At 42.0% G+C, this 16,491-nt stretch overlaps 2 protein-coding genes across 2 annotated transcripts; one reads left to right on the top strand and one right to left on the bottom strand.

Moving 5' to 3' along the window:
- Positions 1-4,751: 4,751 nt before the first annotated feature.
- Positions 4,752-12,309, top strand: chga (chromogranin A). The gene is made up of 8 exons (XM_040017469.1): positions 4,752-5,015; positions 5,356-5,405; positions 6,190-6,283; positions 7,801-7,869; positions 7,953-8,021; positions 8,569-8,856; positions 9,606-9,988; positions 11,265-12,309. Exons 1-8 carry the CDS (start codon positions 4,970-4,972, stop codon positions 11,346-11,348), a joined length of 1,083 nt encoding a protein of 360 aa, XP_039873403.1. The 5' UTR covers positions 4,752-4,969; the 3' UTR covers positions 11,349-12,309.
- Positions 12,310-13,404: 1,095 nt separating this feature from the next.
- Positions 13,405-16,159, bottom strand: LOC120724936 (CCN family member 2-like). Its single transcript, XM_040017470.1, has 5 exons — positions 15,902-16,159; positions 15,494-15,710; positions 15,122-15,397; positions 14,816-15,027; positions 13,405-14,716 (listed from the first exon to the last, which is right to left on the bottom strand). Exons 1-5 carry the CDS (start codon positions 15,962-15,964, stop codon positions 14,420-14,422), a joined length of 1,065 nt encoding a protein of 354 aa, XP_039873404.1. The 5' UTR covers positions 15,965-16,159; the 3' UTR covers positions 13,405-14,419.
- Positions 16,160-16,491: the final 332 nt, after the last annotated feature.

Raw genomic sequence — 16,491 nt, 5'->3', positions numbered from 1 at the left:
GTTACTTTAATGTGCTCAGAAATAGCAATTTACCTCCAGAATGGAAAGGAAAACCATATGATATGTACTCAGTGTGGTGCAGCTGGGTTGTATAAGTATATCATGAGTCATATATGTAGGAACAATCATATTTGCATGGGGAAAGCCTCCCTTTTCTAACGTTTTCTTATAATAAAACGCATAACCCTTGAGTTTAGAAAGGTAATTATTTGTAATCACCTAACATGTATTTTTTTCCCAAACTCTTTCAAATTTATTTGCTTTGTGCCAGTTTATTTTGTTGCTTCTTGGATGCTTCTCTTTGACGAATTTCAATTAGTGCTTGTAGCTTTTAGATTTCATTATAACCCTTTTATTGTATTCAAAGGAAACCGTCTTCATGTTTAAACAAAGCCGTCGGCACTTTACGCGGGACAAATATGGATCCTCTGGTCTAGCTCTGATGCAGATTGGCCTTTATTGTTTCTCTGAATGCATAATGAGATCTTTGGGATGTCGGTGAATGTGAAACTGCAAACAGTCCAAACGCCCCCTCCCACTTTAGAAACCTCTGCTCTGTTTGTTTTTTAATGAACATGTCAGTAACAAGATGAAAATGACCTCATGAGGACATGCACATCCAGAAGTTTTAGAATTTTCCAGTGTGCATGTCTGCTCCTTATAAATGGAGACAAAATGCTGGTACTGTTTCTGCAGTTTTAATGTATCATCATTTAATGTCAGATCTCAGGAGGCTCAGGGAAAAGGTCTTATTAAAATTCAAAGGGAGAAAAAAAACAATAATAAAGCTTCACTTGGTGCAGGGTTGCCAATTCTGACACTTCTGATGTGACAAGACCGCTGGTCAGGAGGTGAATAAGACACAGATCACACACCCACCGCCTCCAACATCACAAACAACCCCCAACTCTACTTGCTCCATCGTATCTTTCGCACGCTGAAACGTCTGTAAAAAATCCAGCCCTGAAGATGTTTTCTCTGAGTTTTTTCCACACCTGAAGCTTTCATACAGCAGCGGGATCCATCAACGAGCTTTTCCAAGGTGAGAGAGTTGTGTGCATTTAGGCGGGTGGCACAACAGATGGAACTATTTGTGACTATTAATAGGGATATTTTTATTTTACTCTTAGTAAAAGCCTGATGGATTTACTGAAATCAAAAAAAAAAATACATTTCTCTCATGTCATGTTTTTAATTAATTTGTTATCAGTAAAATGTGGCAAAAAGGAAATTTAAAGTAAAAAATTAGTTATTGTAATTAGATAAATCATCACTACCCATTTCAGTGTTGTTATTGGTTACACGGGTGGCAGATTTGGTCTAATTACCTAAATTAATTGGGGTGCTATTTGGGACCTTATTTACAGGCTTCACTGTGTTCTAATTATAATCATCCTTTAGGAAGGGCATTGGTATAAAATATATTTTGGCAAATATTTATGCAGATCAAGATAAGATAATCGCATACAGATTGGTCAACGCACATTGCTCCACTGTGGCAAGCCATTAAAGGAGCAGAAACAAGAAGGAGATGACAGAAGAACAGATGAAAACAAATTGCAGTCATAAGTAATTGTGGAGACATCATTGTATAGACTTTCAGTGTGGCTGATGTAGGTTGGGAGGGGCAATAAAACAAACAGAGATTTGGTGACTTGGAAAAGTTTTAGCCTAGGACCCCATAGTACCTTCCATCCGTTTTCTGCAGAGGTTGTTGGAGGTTATGATGCATGTCTTTAGACTGTGGGAGAAATGAGGTTTGGAGATGAAGTATACTGATGACCAGCAGTATGGCTTAGTGCTGAGAAAGAGCCCTACAGATGTTATGTTTGCTTTAAGAATGTTGATGAAGAAGAATAGAGAAGGTCAGAATGAGTTGCACTGTCTGTTGGTAGATCTAGAGAAAGAGATGAGGAAGTCAGGAGTGGCAAAGAAGTATGTCAGGGTGGTGCAGGACATGTATGAGGACAGTGTGACAGTGATGACGTGGATAGATGGGTTAAAGGTGCGGGTGGGATTGCATCACGGATTGCATTTGAGCTCCTTTTTGTTTTCTTTGGTGAAAAACAGACTGACAGACGCGGTCTGCCAGGAGATTCTGTGGAATAAGTGATCTGTAGCGAGAGCAGGAAGTAGGTGAAGGAGAGTCTGGGAGTAGAGGAGCAGAAGTAAAGGTAAATGAGTTCAAATAGCTGGGGTCGACCATCCAAAGCAACAGACAGTGCACAAGAGGTGAAGATTAGTGCACAGGAAGGGGAACTTGCTGGAGACTAGTATCAGGGGTGATTTGTGACAGAAGGATAGCAGCAAGAGTGAAAAGGAAGGTTTACTAGCTGGTGGTGAGACCTGCTGTGATGCATGGTTGGGAGACAGTAGCACTGACAGAAAGACAGGTGTCTGAGCTGGAGGTGTTTTTCATTCGAGGTGACCTGAATGGACAGGATTGTAAACAAGTACATCAGAGGAACAGCTCAGGTCAAGTGGTTTAGACACAAAGATAAAGAGGCAGGGATGAGATGGTTTGGGCATATGCAGAGCAGGGAGCTGCTAAAAGAAGAGGAAGACAAAGATCTTTTACCTCTTCATCCACAGTTGGTATCAACCTTCAACTCAGTGTTTCTTGCTATGCACTTTGGACTAACCTGATATCAGTTTCATAACAACAGAAGCAAAACATACTCAATTCTGAGTATTTGTATCTAATGACAGCTGCAGTTGTATTTAACACCTGCGTTCTGTAGTTAGCATTGTGCATGATGATTAAATGTGTTACACTGTGATAAATTTTGTCTAAATAGGTGAAAATTATTGTAGGCGTTACCAAAAGAGTGCTTCATTCAATAGATGTGTGAAGAAGGCTGTGTATTTGGCTCAGAGAAAGAGGTTGTCTGTTTTATCTGTATCAATAGGCACAATAAACTGTATGCTGTAATTATAAAATATTAATCTAGAAAGATAAATACTGCATTGTTCCTAAATATGAACAGACCTTGCAACATAGCTCAGTTTGATTTGGGTCACATGCTCACATGAGCAAATCTGGACAATGGCAGCAATAATTTTTAATAAAATATCACCAGGCAACACATTTAGGCAGTCAAGCGGCACAATCAGTAAATACAGCTTGATAATCCCTCTTTGTCCTATGGGGAATCACTCAGTGATGTTGACAGAGACACTATCATTTATTTACAATACATCCATTCTCTTGACTGCTTATCCAGTACAGGATCGAGGGGGACTGGCGCCAGCTCCCAGATCAAATAGTCTTTAAACAAGATGTGAAGGAAAAGCAGACTTCCCCCTTCAATTCTGGGGTTCACATCCCACAGAAGCTCAACTGGATTTAAATCTGGGGAATTTGAAGTCCACACTTCAAACTTGCTGTTGTGCTCCTCTAACCATTCCTGAACCATTTCTGCTTTGTGGCAGGGAGTATGATCCTACTGAAAGAGGCCACAGCTATCAGTGAATACTGTTTCCAAGGAAGGATGGTCTGCAACAATGCTTAAGTAGGTGGTACGTATCAAAGTAATAGCTACATGGAGGGCAGAACCCAAGGTTTCCCAGCAGAACATTGCCCAAAGCATCGCACTGCCTGCACAAGCCTGCTTTTTTCCCACAGTGTATCCTGTGCCAGGTGTTCCCCTGTGAGGTACACGCATCCGGCCACCCACGTGATGTAAAAGAAAGTGTGATTCATCGGACCATCAGATTGACTTCTTTTGCTCCATGGTCCAGTTCTGATATTCATCTGTCCACTGTTGGTGCTTTCCTTGGTGAACAGGGGGCAGTATGGGCATCCTGCCTGGTCTGCAGCTATGCAGCTCCATACGCAACAAACTGTGATGCACTGTGTGTTCTGACACCATCAGAACCAACATTAACTGTTTAGGTAGTCTGAGCTGCAGTAGCTCATCTGTTGGCCACACGGGCTTACCTTTGTTCCCCATGAGCATTAATGAGTCTTGGCCGTCCACAATCCTGTCACTGACTCACCACTGTTCCTTCCTTGGACCACTTTTGATAGATACTGACCACAGCAGACCAGGAACATCCCACAACAGCTTGTCAAACTCCTCAGATAATTACACTTGCACATTTTTCCTGCTTCTAAGAAATCAACTTTTAGAACAAAATGTTCACTTACTCTCTGACAGCTGCCATGATGAAGAGATAATCAGTAATATTTACTTCACATGTCAGTGCTTGGTGTATATATTTATATACATATAGCTATAGGTATGTGTTCAGATATACATCCATATTTTTGTGGGTGGTAATTGTGCGGATAAACATATGTATCAGGATGATGATCATCACCCTTCATATTCCTTCTTACTTATTCAAAATCCCGCCATCTGTCTACCCCCCTTTTATCCTGTCAGGACAAGCTGTGTTTCAGCTTGTCCTGTTTTCATTGTTGTGTGTCTTTGTCCTGTGCGGTTGTTGCTTTTTTCAAAATCAAATGTATAACATAAACCTCTTGAATCAAAGCTAAAGTCTACACAACCAAAAATTTATTTAAAAATACATATGCTTCCAGTTAAACCATACAAAGGATAAAAAACATGATCGATGCTCAAACAGCGCACGGGGATAGAGATGCTCACTTTTATACCTGAGGCACTCTGAACTGGCACACGCCCTGACAACCAGCGAGGTACGATCAGGTACAACAGCAATTATTTGTCCCAGGATGATGTCATTTCCTCTCTCCAGCTCACGCTATAAAAAGGGTGCTGTTGCGGCGAGGTCTTGGTGGAGAGACCAGAGAGGACGGAGGCTGTCGGGTCACCGATGCTGCAGAAAATCTAGCTCTCCAGAAATACCGAAAGGCGGCTAAGTTTTGTTCAGAATGCGTCCCTAATTCACCGACTTTGATTTACAGGGAAGAAACCTAACCTTCTGATAAAAGCTTCGCTATTTTTTATTATTCCTGGAGAGCTACTTCGCCTCGTTTCCAAACATGATCGGGAGAGGACTGTTCCTTTTGACAATCCTGTCTAGCTGCGGTAAGAAAAAGAACAGACAGCTAAACCTTGATGAAGTTGAGCGATATGAAGACACAGACGGTTGGTTGAAGGAAATCTGCATTAAGTATTGTGACTGCCGGGGTTCCGCACCGAGGACAGCGACAAGCGCATCTTTAATTGCAATGAATTCACCTGCGCCTTTGGCACAATTATTCTCGTTACTAAAACAACCAGAGGCTTGTAGTAACACAGCGAGTGAGGAAAGAAAAGCGCACACGCACACACACGCACACAAAGGAGCTGTAGGGATTATGAAAAGCATGTGAACAAATGAACATGCATGATTTTCTTTTCTCTCTGTGTTCTTGTTCTCTTGCAGTCCTTTCATTGCCAGTGACTTCGAGTCAGCTGGAGAATGAGGACGTAAAGGTAAATATTTTCTTATTGTTTTTGGTAACATTTTCTATTCTAATATTAGTTTTATTGGAGCAACAGAAAAGCAAAAAAGAAACTAGTGCAGGTTAGTGTTAGCCTTCTTAAATCGATACTTCAGGGATATTCTTCTTGTGAGTATGACAAATAATACAAATCCACTGCATTGCCTTCTAGCTGCTCTCCAGCTGCACTCTTAAGGCACGCAGTGATTAGAAATGTTTAATCCCGATAATTTAAAGCTTTAAGCACCTTCATTGTGAGGCAAACCCACATTTGCCTTTGTAAAAATCAATAGAAAGCAATTTGAGAGCAATGGAGAGCCTTGACCTCCATGATTTTGAGGATGCTAAATCCACTGACAGAGAGGGAGGGAGGGAGAGAGAGCTTTCCAGAATAAGGTTTGGAGAGACAAGACTGCTAAAGGGAAATGTGGAATTTGATCACTTCAAAGGTCTTTTGTGAAGAAGCTGGGCACCTTTAAAAAAAAAAAAAGTAGAAGAAGAAGAAAAAGATTGTGAAAAATTATGTATGGATGTAGTATTGGCGCAATGGGAGTTGAAATCATTTTGATCCCTCATCTAAAGAGATTTATATCTTTCAATTAGTGGCTAAGTTAGCACACAAGCTGCATTCAAAGAGTCTCAGACTCATATGCTGCTTTTGATTCAGTTTAATTAATCTTGCTTGCAACAGCAGCTTGTTTTACTGTAATTCTCACTTTTTTTGGGATCATTTGGGGACTGTCTCTCCTCTGATTCTGGATTGTGTGCATCCACAGGTGATGAAATGCATCGTGGAGGCGCTGGCAGATGTCCTATCGAGGCCACACCCCATGCCTGTCAGTCAGGAGTGTTTGGCCACACTGAAGACGGGTAAGCAAAAGAAGGAAGACAGTTCGGCAACACTGAGCATAATCGAATGTCCTTTATTATTAAAAGGGGCTGTTAGCATGGCTCAGTGCTGCAAACAACTACATTGATAGCTTAAATTAGCACAGGCAACATGCACTTAAAAAATGAGTTATTAATGAAAAAGAATTGATTTTGCAATTACGTGTTAGAATATTACTTAAAACTGAAGCATGTCTCTTCTTCTCCTGCACACAGGCTGCATACACATAAGGACTGTAAGATAACCCACAGTCTGGCTATTATCTAGTCCCATCTAAAAACACCAATAAAACTTTGATTTTCACATAAAAACATTTCCCAGACTGTTGGATGGTGTTATCCTCTCTGCTGACCTTTTCTTAACATCCTCATATCTTAAACATGCTGCAGAAACACAGTGCGTTTCCTTCATATTGCCCCATCGAGGCAGTGTTTTAGGTTTTAGTTTTACATTCCATTAATCTGAGGGTCTAATCAGCTATAATGTATTTTCCCCTCTGTTGCCAAGTGCTTGCTCATCACAAAACTGATGGCTCTCTTAATCTTACTATGCTAAATGTCTTGGGATATCATATTTTCTGATTTGGCCCCATGGGAATAAAATCAAAAATGGATGTATGTTTACATTATTTCTAACCTTTACCAATTTGCGAGGGCACTGGTAAAGGTCGCTCCCTGTTTATAGATTTATACAGATTTCCCTGGTCAGTTATTATCATCATCCCCACCCTCACAGCTGTCATTCCCATATAAAAGAGCGGATTAAGAGGCCAGGCCTTGCTGGAAAAGTGCTGTATTTTAGAAGAAATCCACCGTTCTCTCGTAACGAGTGCATAGCGCTCTGATCATAAGGTTAATGGATTGATGCAGTGAATGCTGGGTAAAAGTCTGCTGCAGAGTGTTTTATTCAGAGAGGTCACTAGGACTCGGTAAAGACGATTCAGTTACATAGATGGTGTTTTACCTTGATGTCGTCCTTGTTGTATAAAAAAAACACACACACACAAAAAAAATCAATCACAGCCTTACTCATCGAGCGTTTGCTACTGAGCGGGTGCTGTGAGCGGGAAACTGTACACCACCGTAGGGGATGGAAAGAAAGGAGAACGGAGAGGAGGAGTAAAAGGAAAAGAGAGATAACTGATTGATACAAGAACATGATACAGTACAATGTCTGTCTCTTGCTCCTGCTGCTGCATGCTATGTGCAGTGCTGTTTGTGGGTCAGCAGAAAGTCCAAGTGCTCGCTTGCTGCTGTGGGAGTCTCTGTGGGCCAAATGATTAATTGTGCTCTTGCTTTGAAAGCAGTAAATTCCAGGGCAATTAACTCTGATGAATCCACAAAAACGTGTCTCTGAATCCTTTGAAAACAGTGAAAAGGGAAAGATGTACACCTGTGATTTACCCCCTACAGCATCGATTCCCTGCCTTTTATCTGCTATTTTTTTCTTCTTCTTCTTCTTCACTGTTATCTTTGCATTTTAATGTGTGTGTGTGCAGATGACCGACTTGTTACTATCCTTCGTCATCAAAACTTTCTGAAAGAGATGCAGGAGATCGCTGCTCAAGGTGAGTCACGGATTACTCATCTCGTTTACGTGTGCATGAAGATAAGAATGATGGAAGGCTCGAGCGACTCATTTTCATTTAAGGTGGTCGGGGGAGAGCTGATACGCCTACAGCAGCAGCACCGACCCTTCAGGCTACAGATGATGTCCCTGGTGAGCTGGACCTTCCTATACATCATGTGGTTATGCTTCTTATTTTTTATGGCGTATCTAATCGGTGGGTTAAATGCAGCAGTTGTGACAGTGATGTATAGTTTCCATTATTTATGTTTTTCAGCAAAGTTGCGCTTAAAAAACACATCAAAAGTGCTGAGGTAGATTTAACTTCTGCTGAGGCTCTGTGAGGGAAATAAATCAGAACATGTATGACGTCCTTCCACATAACCCCATACCTAGATTTAAAAAAAAAAAAAAAAAAAAAATCAGTGCTAGTACCAAAGTCAATCACACAATGGTAAGGTGGGAAGGAAAAACAAGGATAGCAATTTGAATGTGGTCAAAGAAGAAGATAATGGGCTTTGTTTTGTTTTTTTAAATTGTCAGGGTTACATATGCCTCCTACTGTCAATCAAAAACATGGGGGTAACAACAATAAACCCCATAATAAACTGTAGTACTTTTGTGTAAGCGCCTTCTTTTAACATCACTAGAAAATCAATTTCTTCTAGTAAATTAAATCCCCACTCTCCCCTATTTTCAGATCGATCCATGTTGGAGGCTTTAGGAGGCCCCGGCGAACGATCTATCCTGTCCAAGAGGACGGGAGCTGGAAAAGATGAAAAGGAAGCAGGCATGGAAGACGGCGAGTTGCAGGGGGACAATGAAGCTGAAGAAGTGCAGGTGAAACGGGAGAGTGATGAAAGCCCGGGAAGCCACGTCTCTGATTCTGCAGAGGAGTGGAGGGAGGGCGAGGATGAAAAGAGGGAGGAAGATGAAGAAGGCTATGACAAGAAGCGAGCAGAGGAGATTTCAGAAGAGGAGAGCAAAGGCAAGCGCACATTTCCTGGTCCTTCTTTGAAATTTATGTGTTATAAAGTAAAAGTAGCATAAGGAAATTGGAAAAGGAGATCGAGAGTTTGGCATCTAAAGATGCAGTCGAGTTTTTTATTTTGATAATACAGGCCACTCAAAGCAAATGAAAAGATATAACATTAATGGTAGAAGCAGGATCTTAAGACAGAGACAGCGGTGAAACAAAAACTGCCTTGTAAAGGGAAACTGCTTGCTATCTCAGGGCTGGCTGATTGATGGAAGCACTTCCATCTACATGATGAATCTCAGCCCCCTCACTCACAGGGGAGCGAGGCCAGCACGGCTGGCAAAATGACAGCTCGTCAACAGGAATGAATGAGTAGCTCACTGTTGGAAAATTCAAGCGCTCTGTTACAACTGCAGTCATCTCGCCATACCCTCTAAAGTTATCAAGACTGCAATCAGCTCGTTCTATCTCTGCAATGTTCAACAGAGAAATTGTTTTATTTTGAGTACAATGAAATAGTGATACTGATTCTGCAAAATGAAGCTTCAGCCAAGTCATCTGATCGCTTCAGCCATGCTGAAAATTCCCATAAAGCATTGCTAGCACTACTGAGGTCCAGTGCTGCCAGCTGGCAAGAAATATTTCATTACAAGAAGTGGAATCTTGCTGATGGTGGAGACTTTTCTGGCAGCGGCCTAGCAGAGGTGTTTCAGTGAGAAAAATAATAAAAATAAATCTTATTCTTTTCATATTCCCAGATGATGGATCGGATGAGAAGAGAGACACACGCAGAAAGAAATCAAAAGACGAAACATCCGATGAAGAGGAAGAGACGACCAAGAGGCTCTCACTCTTCCATAAAAACAAGGGCAAAGAGGAGACAAAGCGAGGGAACAGGGAGAGCTTACAGCGGTGGACCAAGGCAACCAAGCCTTTGCTGCTGAAGAAGAAAGCAGCCACAAAGGAGGAGCAACATGAAGTGCCTCATCATTCAAAAGAGATGGCGGAGGAAAAGGAGGAGGAGAAGAAAAGAAATGCTCAGAAGAGTCCAGAGGAGAAGGAGCTGCAGATGATTGCTCGAAGAGCACCGGAGGAGAGGAGGGGGTTGGAGGAAGAAGGGAGCGCCAGCAGAAAGTCAGAGGTGCTCGTTCCCCTTCTTTTGTGAGATTCACGGTCCGAGAAACAAAAATAAAAAGTGCTAAATCGCTTAAAGGAATCTTTCCACATGTTAGGAGATATAGCAAGCCACAACTCGGCTTAAAATAAAAACTGGAAATTGTTTTTATATAACCTCCAATAAAACCACTAATTAATAATGACACAAACAAGAACACCGAGAGCATAAAGAGGATACTTAAACTACTTAAAAGTTTTATGATGTTTTTATTACAACATGGTGACGTCAGCCTGTTACAGCATCGCTGTGGCATTGTAAGGTGACGTGCTGGAAAAATAAAGAGTCCAAACATATTGTTGTAAAGCTGATAAGATATAAAAAAAATATGTTTAAAGTTATACTGATTTTTTTTTTTTACATTTGGTGTGAGCTTGACTACGACATAACTTTCACCAAAATGAAATCATCTCAAGCTGTTATTGGGTGTCTTCCATCAAACAAAATGTGAACATTAAATCTTGAAAACTGTGGACGCTAGACTGCTAACAAACAAACAACCGATTACGTACTCGCTCCATTTTGGGGGTAAAACGACAAGGAGTGTTTGATTATCTTTTTGGGAGTTAAACCATAGATCTTAGAGATGGACATCTCCGTTCTGTGTTGTTCAGCTATAAGAGTATACCAAAGAACATCATGTCGCATTCAATAAGCTGTGAAACCAGTGATTGACACCACAGATGCATCAGAAAACCTGATCAAAGGAACCAAAGTCTAGATTTCCATCAGACATCTGCCCAACCAGACTTCTTTTTGAAATCACAGCGGTCGCCCCCTGCTGGCCATTAGACAGAACGCAGAATGTTCCTCTTAGAACTAGGAGTTGCATCCATCTTTGATATACAGTGTGTGGCTGTTTCTAGTCTTCAAGAGCACTAAACTCTGCTAATGATACATTCATATTTAGATATGAGGGATTTCTCTCAGCAAGTAAGAAGGAAATCCTTCCTGAATGCAATGAAATTGTTCCTCAGGATGTTTTACCTGTTTGCTTCTAAAGCAGGATTCTTCCTACAGCTTGACTCCCTGCAATATCTTGAAAGGAAGCTATTTACACTGCAATAGCCTTGATGGATGCAAACTGCAACACAGTTGTTATTAAATTGAAGGTAAAGGATGCCATTCTGGACGTTATCTGCGCTCTCTCTAATAGATAGGACATTCAAGCCACGAATAAATATGATTGTTTGCACTGTTGGTGTCCCTTCTCTCACACGCTGCCTTCTCATTATACCTGCAGGAGCCTGAGATTGAAAGTCTGGCAGCCATCGAGTCAGAGCTTGAAAATGTTGCCCAGAAACTCCACGAGCTGCGGCGAGGCTGAGAGAAATCGAAAGGGGGAGAGAGAGAGAGAGAGAGATTGGAACAAAGTTTGACACCGCAACCTCCTCTGCCTCCTCGTCCTCCTCCGCTTTACCAGCTGCCTGGTTTCCACAGAGCGTGTGAATGTGTGACAAGATTTTTGTCTTTCCGCTATTTTTCCTGAGGAGGCCCGACCGCCGCGGCCTCACTCGTGACGTTCACATAGAGTAGCATACAGTAGATGCACATTGCAGCTAGACGTGCATACTAACAACACACAAGTGCGCGCGTACCGTGCATTCGCGTGCGTAACATTTCAGAAGATTCCCGAAGAAAGGCGACTTGTTCAGCTTCATTTTCTCCGACAATCACGTCTGTTTCTGTAAACGTATCTCTTCTGCTTTTTAGATTATTTCAACGGTGCGCACTGATTCATTGTGAAAGGTTAAGGCAAATCCAGGTATACACCTACAAGGTGAGGTTGTACAGTAATGGCATGTATACATGTACAAAGCTCTTTCTGGAATGCGCATTTACTTACAAAGTTAAAGATAGAGAAGACTTAGATGATTGTCATAGATGCAGCTGATGCAAATCAAGCCAAGGCAATAAGTGATTTTTAGCGGATTAATGTCTGGGGTGTGATCTGTACTGAATTTATGTAAGAAAATCAATAAATTGAATAGTTTATCTGGAATTCTCTATTTGGTGACTGTTTTTCATGCCTCTAAAGTCAGCTTATTATTAACATATTAAAGGGAGAGTATTAAGAGTCATTACAGGACCATCACACTGTATAGATTGATCTACACAACCCACACAAACCTATAGGATCCACTGCAAACTTAAATTACAAGTGTAGATACAGTCTGTGCTTGTTTGTGGGCGGCAACGCTGACAACATGAATCATCAGCATGACACACAGGCTGTTGACACATTCTTTTTCAACGGGCAATTTAACCTTTGTTTTGGCAGCAATATGAAAATTCTTTGGTTGTTACTATTAAGAGGAAAATATCTAGAGTAGATATTATCATACAGTGTTAGCTGTTTTTTTATTTATTTTTTTTATTAATGCTGCATTTTAACAGCAATATGTCAAGAGCTGCCGAGCGAAACATGGATTGGAAGGAGTCAAGAACACAATGTGGGCAGTGGAGAAACTAAAATGTGAAAGTTCTGCTTTCTTTGGCAACTCGAGTAAATATAGCTACTGTAGGCATGACTCGAAATTGAATCACGTACAGTCAGACAAATGCAGTCTTGGAAAGCCTGAATACTGCATCTGAAGGTAGGTTTTGCACAGAAAATTCAACAGAAAAATTTAGTTACTGAACATAATCTGATATCACAGATAACAGTGACAATGGTGATAGTGTTTACTGGATATTTTGTATTAGTTATATTTGGAACTTTGCATCTCTACACTATTCAGCCAGCTGTTACAAATATAGTTCAGGGTTTTTAAGGTTGTGAAAGGGCACCAGATGGCAGCATTAGACCATCTCTTACCTCTTTTTTTTCAAAGGCGAGTAACGCAACAGCATGATTAAAATGCACAATGGTCATGTTTGCATGGAATCTTTTCCATTTTCTTTTATGTGTTTTACAAAAATAACTAGAAAACACATGAATAAATGCATATGCCATTAAATTTAAAACATCCTCTTATAATATTTGTCTGCTTTTATGTACATAATGTAATTGCATGACACACAGCTTTCTTGAGTGCTTGCACTGCACCATGTTGCATAAAACCAGCACGAATATGTAAGGCATCCATGTCGTAGATAAATGGAGGGATTTTTATAGATTACTTCAATTAGCTAAACAAAGACATCCTTTATGTTGAACGCCTCTTTAAATCACTTGAGCCTGAAGGCCTGCTCCGATGACTGAGGCTATTTTTTTTTTCTGAGTGAGTGATGCACGAGTTCATAAGGTGTCAAAACCTAACAGTTTAGCAGAGCTACGGTTAAATGTGCTTTCAAATGTCGGCTGAAAGCCAAGAGCTAATGAAGCCGTTGTGGAGCTGGATCTCAGTCTCGGATCAAAGTTAAAGACAGACCAGTTCATGTTTGTATAAAAAATATAAGATTTTATTTCCAGCTACAAAGTCAAACATGTAACATTTTTGTCACACTTCTCAATAAAATAGTAAAAAATAACCAAAAATACACCACTGATACATTTTGAAGCACAGAAAACATTTTGGCTTTTTAAATTAACTTAAACTGTACACATATATACAAAGTATATACATCAGTATTTTTTTAAAGGAATGAAATTACAATTCTTCCAGTCTCTTCTTCTTCTATTTTTGTACAAAATAGACATTTTGTTCCTGTAGATGCTTTTTTTCCCCTCCTTCTGACCTGAATCAGTAATAGTCAAAATGTTTTTTTCTTCTTTTCTCAGTGCCGTGGCAAAGCCCACTGTACTCCATTATCTAACCCTAAACTCAGCATGCTGCTTGCTTTCTCATCCAGGGCAGAAACTCTGACCTTTCCTCTACTCTGTGAGCACAGTGAAAAGCGTACACACAGACAAGGCTAAAATTTAGACACGCACACACACACACAAACACACACACACACATACAAGGACACATTCAGACCTGTTTGGACAGGGGAACACTGGCCTGCTGTGGACTGCATGCTCCCTCTACAGCTGCTTAGAGTTTACAGGTCTGGTCTTGGACTGGGAGGGTGGAGGGACTTATTAGACACCTCATTTAGAGAGGAGGTCAACGTTTAGATAAGGTATAAAATGCATACAGTAAAATGGACGGGTTTGTAAAAAGGCTTTCAAGGGAAATGGGCGGAAACCTGACAGCAGGTTTGTCAAAAAAAAAAAAAAAAGAAGTTATAGTGCAGGGATCTTTTGGAGCTGCTAAGCAACCCTCTGTCTGAGTCTATGAGGCTGATGTTCATCAGCTGTACAAAACATACAGGCACTAAGACGAGCGCCTGGGCTACTTTTACAATGAGAAAATGGCGAAATAAAACATGATAAACATATATACTGAGCTGCAAAATGAGATGGAGTTGTGTTTGTTTTCAAGTCAAAAGCGCCTATCGTCCAGGAGCGGCTCACGCCATGTCTCCCATCATCTTCTTGTAATACATGGATTCGAAGATGTCGTTCTCCCCGGGGCAGTTGTAGTGGCAGGCACAGGACTTGATGAACATCATGTGCTTCTTCATGACTTCTCCATCAGGACATTTGAACTCCATGGGCAGGGTGGTGGTCCTGTGCGGGGTGCAGCAGCGGCCGTCCAGGCAGACGCCGCAGAACTTTGGCCTGTAGGACTTGGTGGTGGTGCAGCCAGAGATCTCAAACTTCATGGGTTTGGAGACTCTCGGAGTACGGATGCACTTTTTCCCTTTCTACAGGAGGAAAAAAAGAGGAAAGAGCAACTTCAGCAGGGTTTCTTTTACTGATATGCCCAAAGGTCACGAGTGTGGTGCTGTTTAACGAGAACTCACCCTAATGCTCTGCTCCAGCTGAGACTCGCATGGTCTCACCATGCACAGCCGGGTCTGTTTTTCTAGGCGGCATTCACGGTTATCGTTGGTGACCCTGGTAGATACTCCCAGGCCGCATGTCTTCGAGCAGGCGCTCCATTCAGTCGTCTGAACCAGGCAGTTCTCTCTCATCATAAAAGGATCTGGGCCATAGGTCTCCTCCTTCCTGTATGCTGTAAACACAGGAGGAAACGCTGGGTTAGAAAAACTGTGCTAATTATGCTGTAACCTGCTGTAGCCTTGTGTTCTTCAAAAACAGACACTTACCAGACAAAACAGGGCCCATGAAGCTTTTTGTGGTGGGAGTTTCATTCTCCTTTGTGTCGGAAGAACCACATTCCCACTCCTCACAACACTTTCCAGGCACTTTCACACGCCTTGGGTTGGGGCAGTCTGGGCTGGGCAGCCGGATGTCCATGGAGCAAAGAGGCACACAACCGATGGCTCCGTCCAGACAGGTACACTGGTACTTGCAGCTGCTCTGGAAAGTCTCTCCACTCCTGTACACCGTGCCGCCAAACACACAAGTGGCTCCGTCTCGAGCTGTCGAGTAGAATTTGCAAGAGAAGGGTCATGATTTGCTTCATACATTGGATTTATTGCAGACGTCATAGAAAAGATCAGCCATGAGTGGCACACCTGTGCAAACTCCTATGCGTCTGTTGTTGGGAGCTCCGAAGTCACAGTAGAGGCCTTTGTGCGGGTCGCAGACGTCTTTCTCAGTGCAGAGCTCCCCCATCTGTTTGGCACACACCCTGCAGCAGCCACAGCCATCCAGCACCAGGCTGACACCTGGGGGGCACTGAGGAGGGGTGGACGGGCACGAACACTGGCCGCTGCACTCCTGACCTGCAGCCTGAAAACAGGCACACACACAGACACATTCTCTGGTAAATATCATGCCCACGTTGTGTGCTAGAAACACAGACACACATCCAACACACTGGCTCTTAAGACAAGTTTAAAGCACTGGCTTCACCATTCAAGTCCAGCTAAAGCCAAAGCCTACACCAAAACACTAAAATGAATTATTTTTTTCTGACTTACCATGTAGGAAAGCATGATGCACAGCAGAGGCAGCAAAATCGTTTTCTTCATCTCAGCAACCATCTTCTCTTGTCGTTAGTAATTAATTTAGATTCTTCCAAAAACACCTTCTCGGAAAAAGTCGTCCTTTAGCGTCAGAGTTTTGAGCTTGAGAAACTTTTCTGATCAAATTGATCTCTTGTCTTGTTCCCAACTGCTGCTCCGGCTCACTGTCTTTTTTATTTTTCCTTTCTTGGTGAAAGCTAGAGTTTAGCTTCGGTAGAAGAGTTGATCTGAGTTCTGACTGCAGAGTGGAGCCTCCTTTATACCCGCTGGCCCTCGCAGCACGTCACTGGGGGCTGAATGGAGAGCCAGCCCTGGACAAACATGGACATACTTGGCATTCTTTCCTCGCTTCCTGCCCCCCACTCCAGACATCCCACATTCCTGCTGTCTGAAGGCAAGGCTCTGCTGCTCGGCCAAACAACACCGTCTCTCTCTCAGAGCACCTTTCATCTGGATTGGGAGGTTAAGTCTGGTTACAGTCCTGAGACCCCACACTGGGAATTCCTAAAGACTGACTTCACAAACAGACAGCCAGTACCTATAAA

This window comes from Simochromis diagramma, unplaced genomic scaffold (assembly GCF_900408965.1).
Source record: "Simochromis diagramma unplaced genomic scaffold, fSimDia1.1 OVJJ01000802.1, whole genome shotgun sequence".
Lineage (NCBI taxonomy): Eukaryota > Metazoa > Chordata > Actinopteri > Cichliformes > Cichlidae > Simochromis > Simochromis diagramma.
The sequence above is the reverse complement of the archived record's forward strand: the minus strand, read 5'-3'. Positions and strand labels throughout refer to the sequence as shown.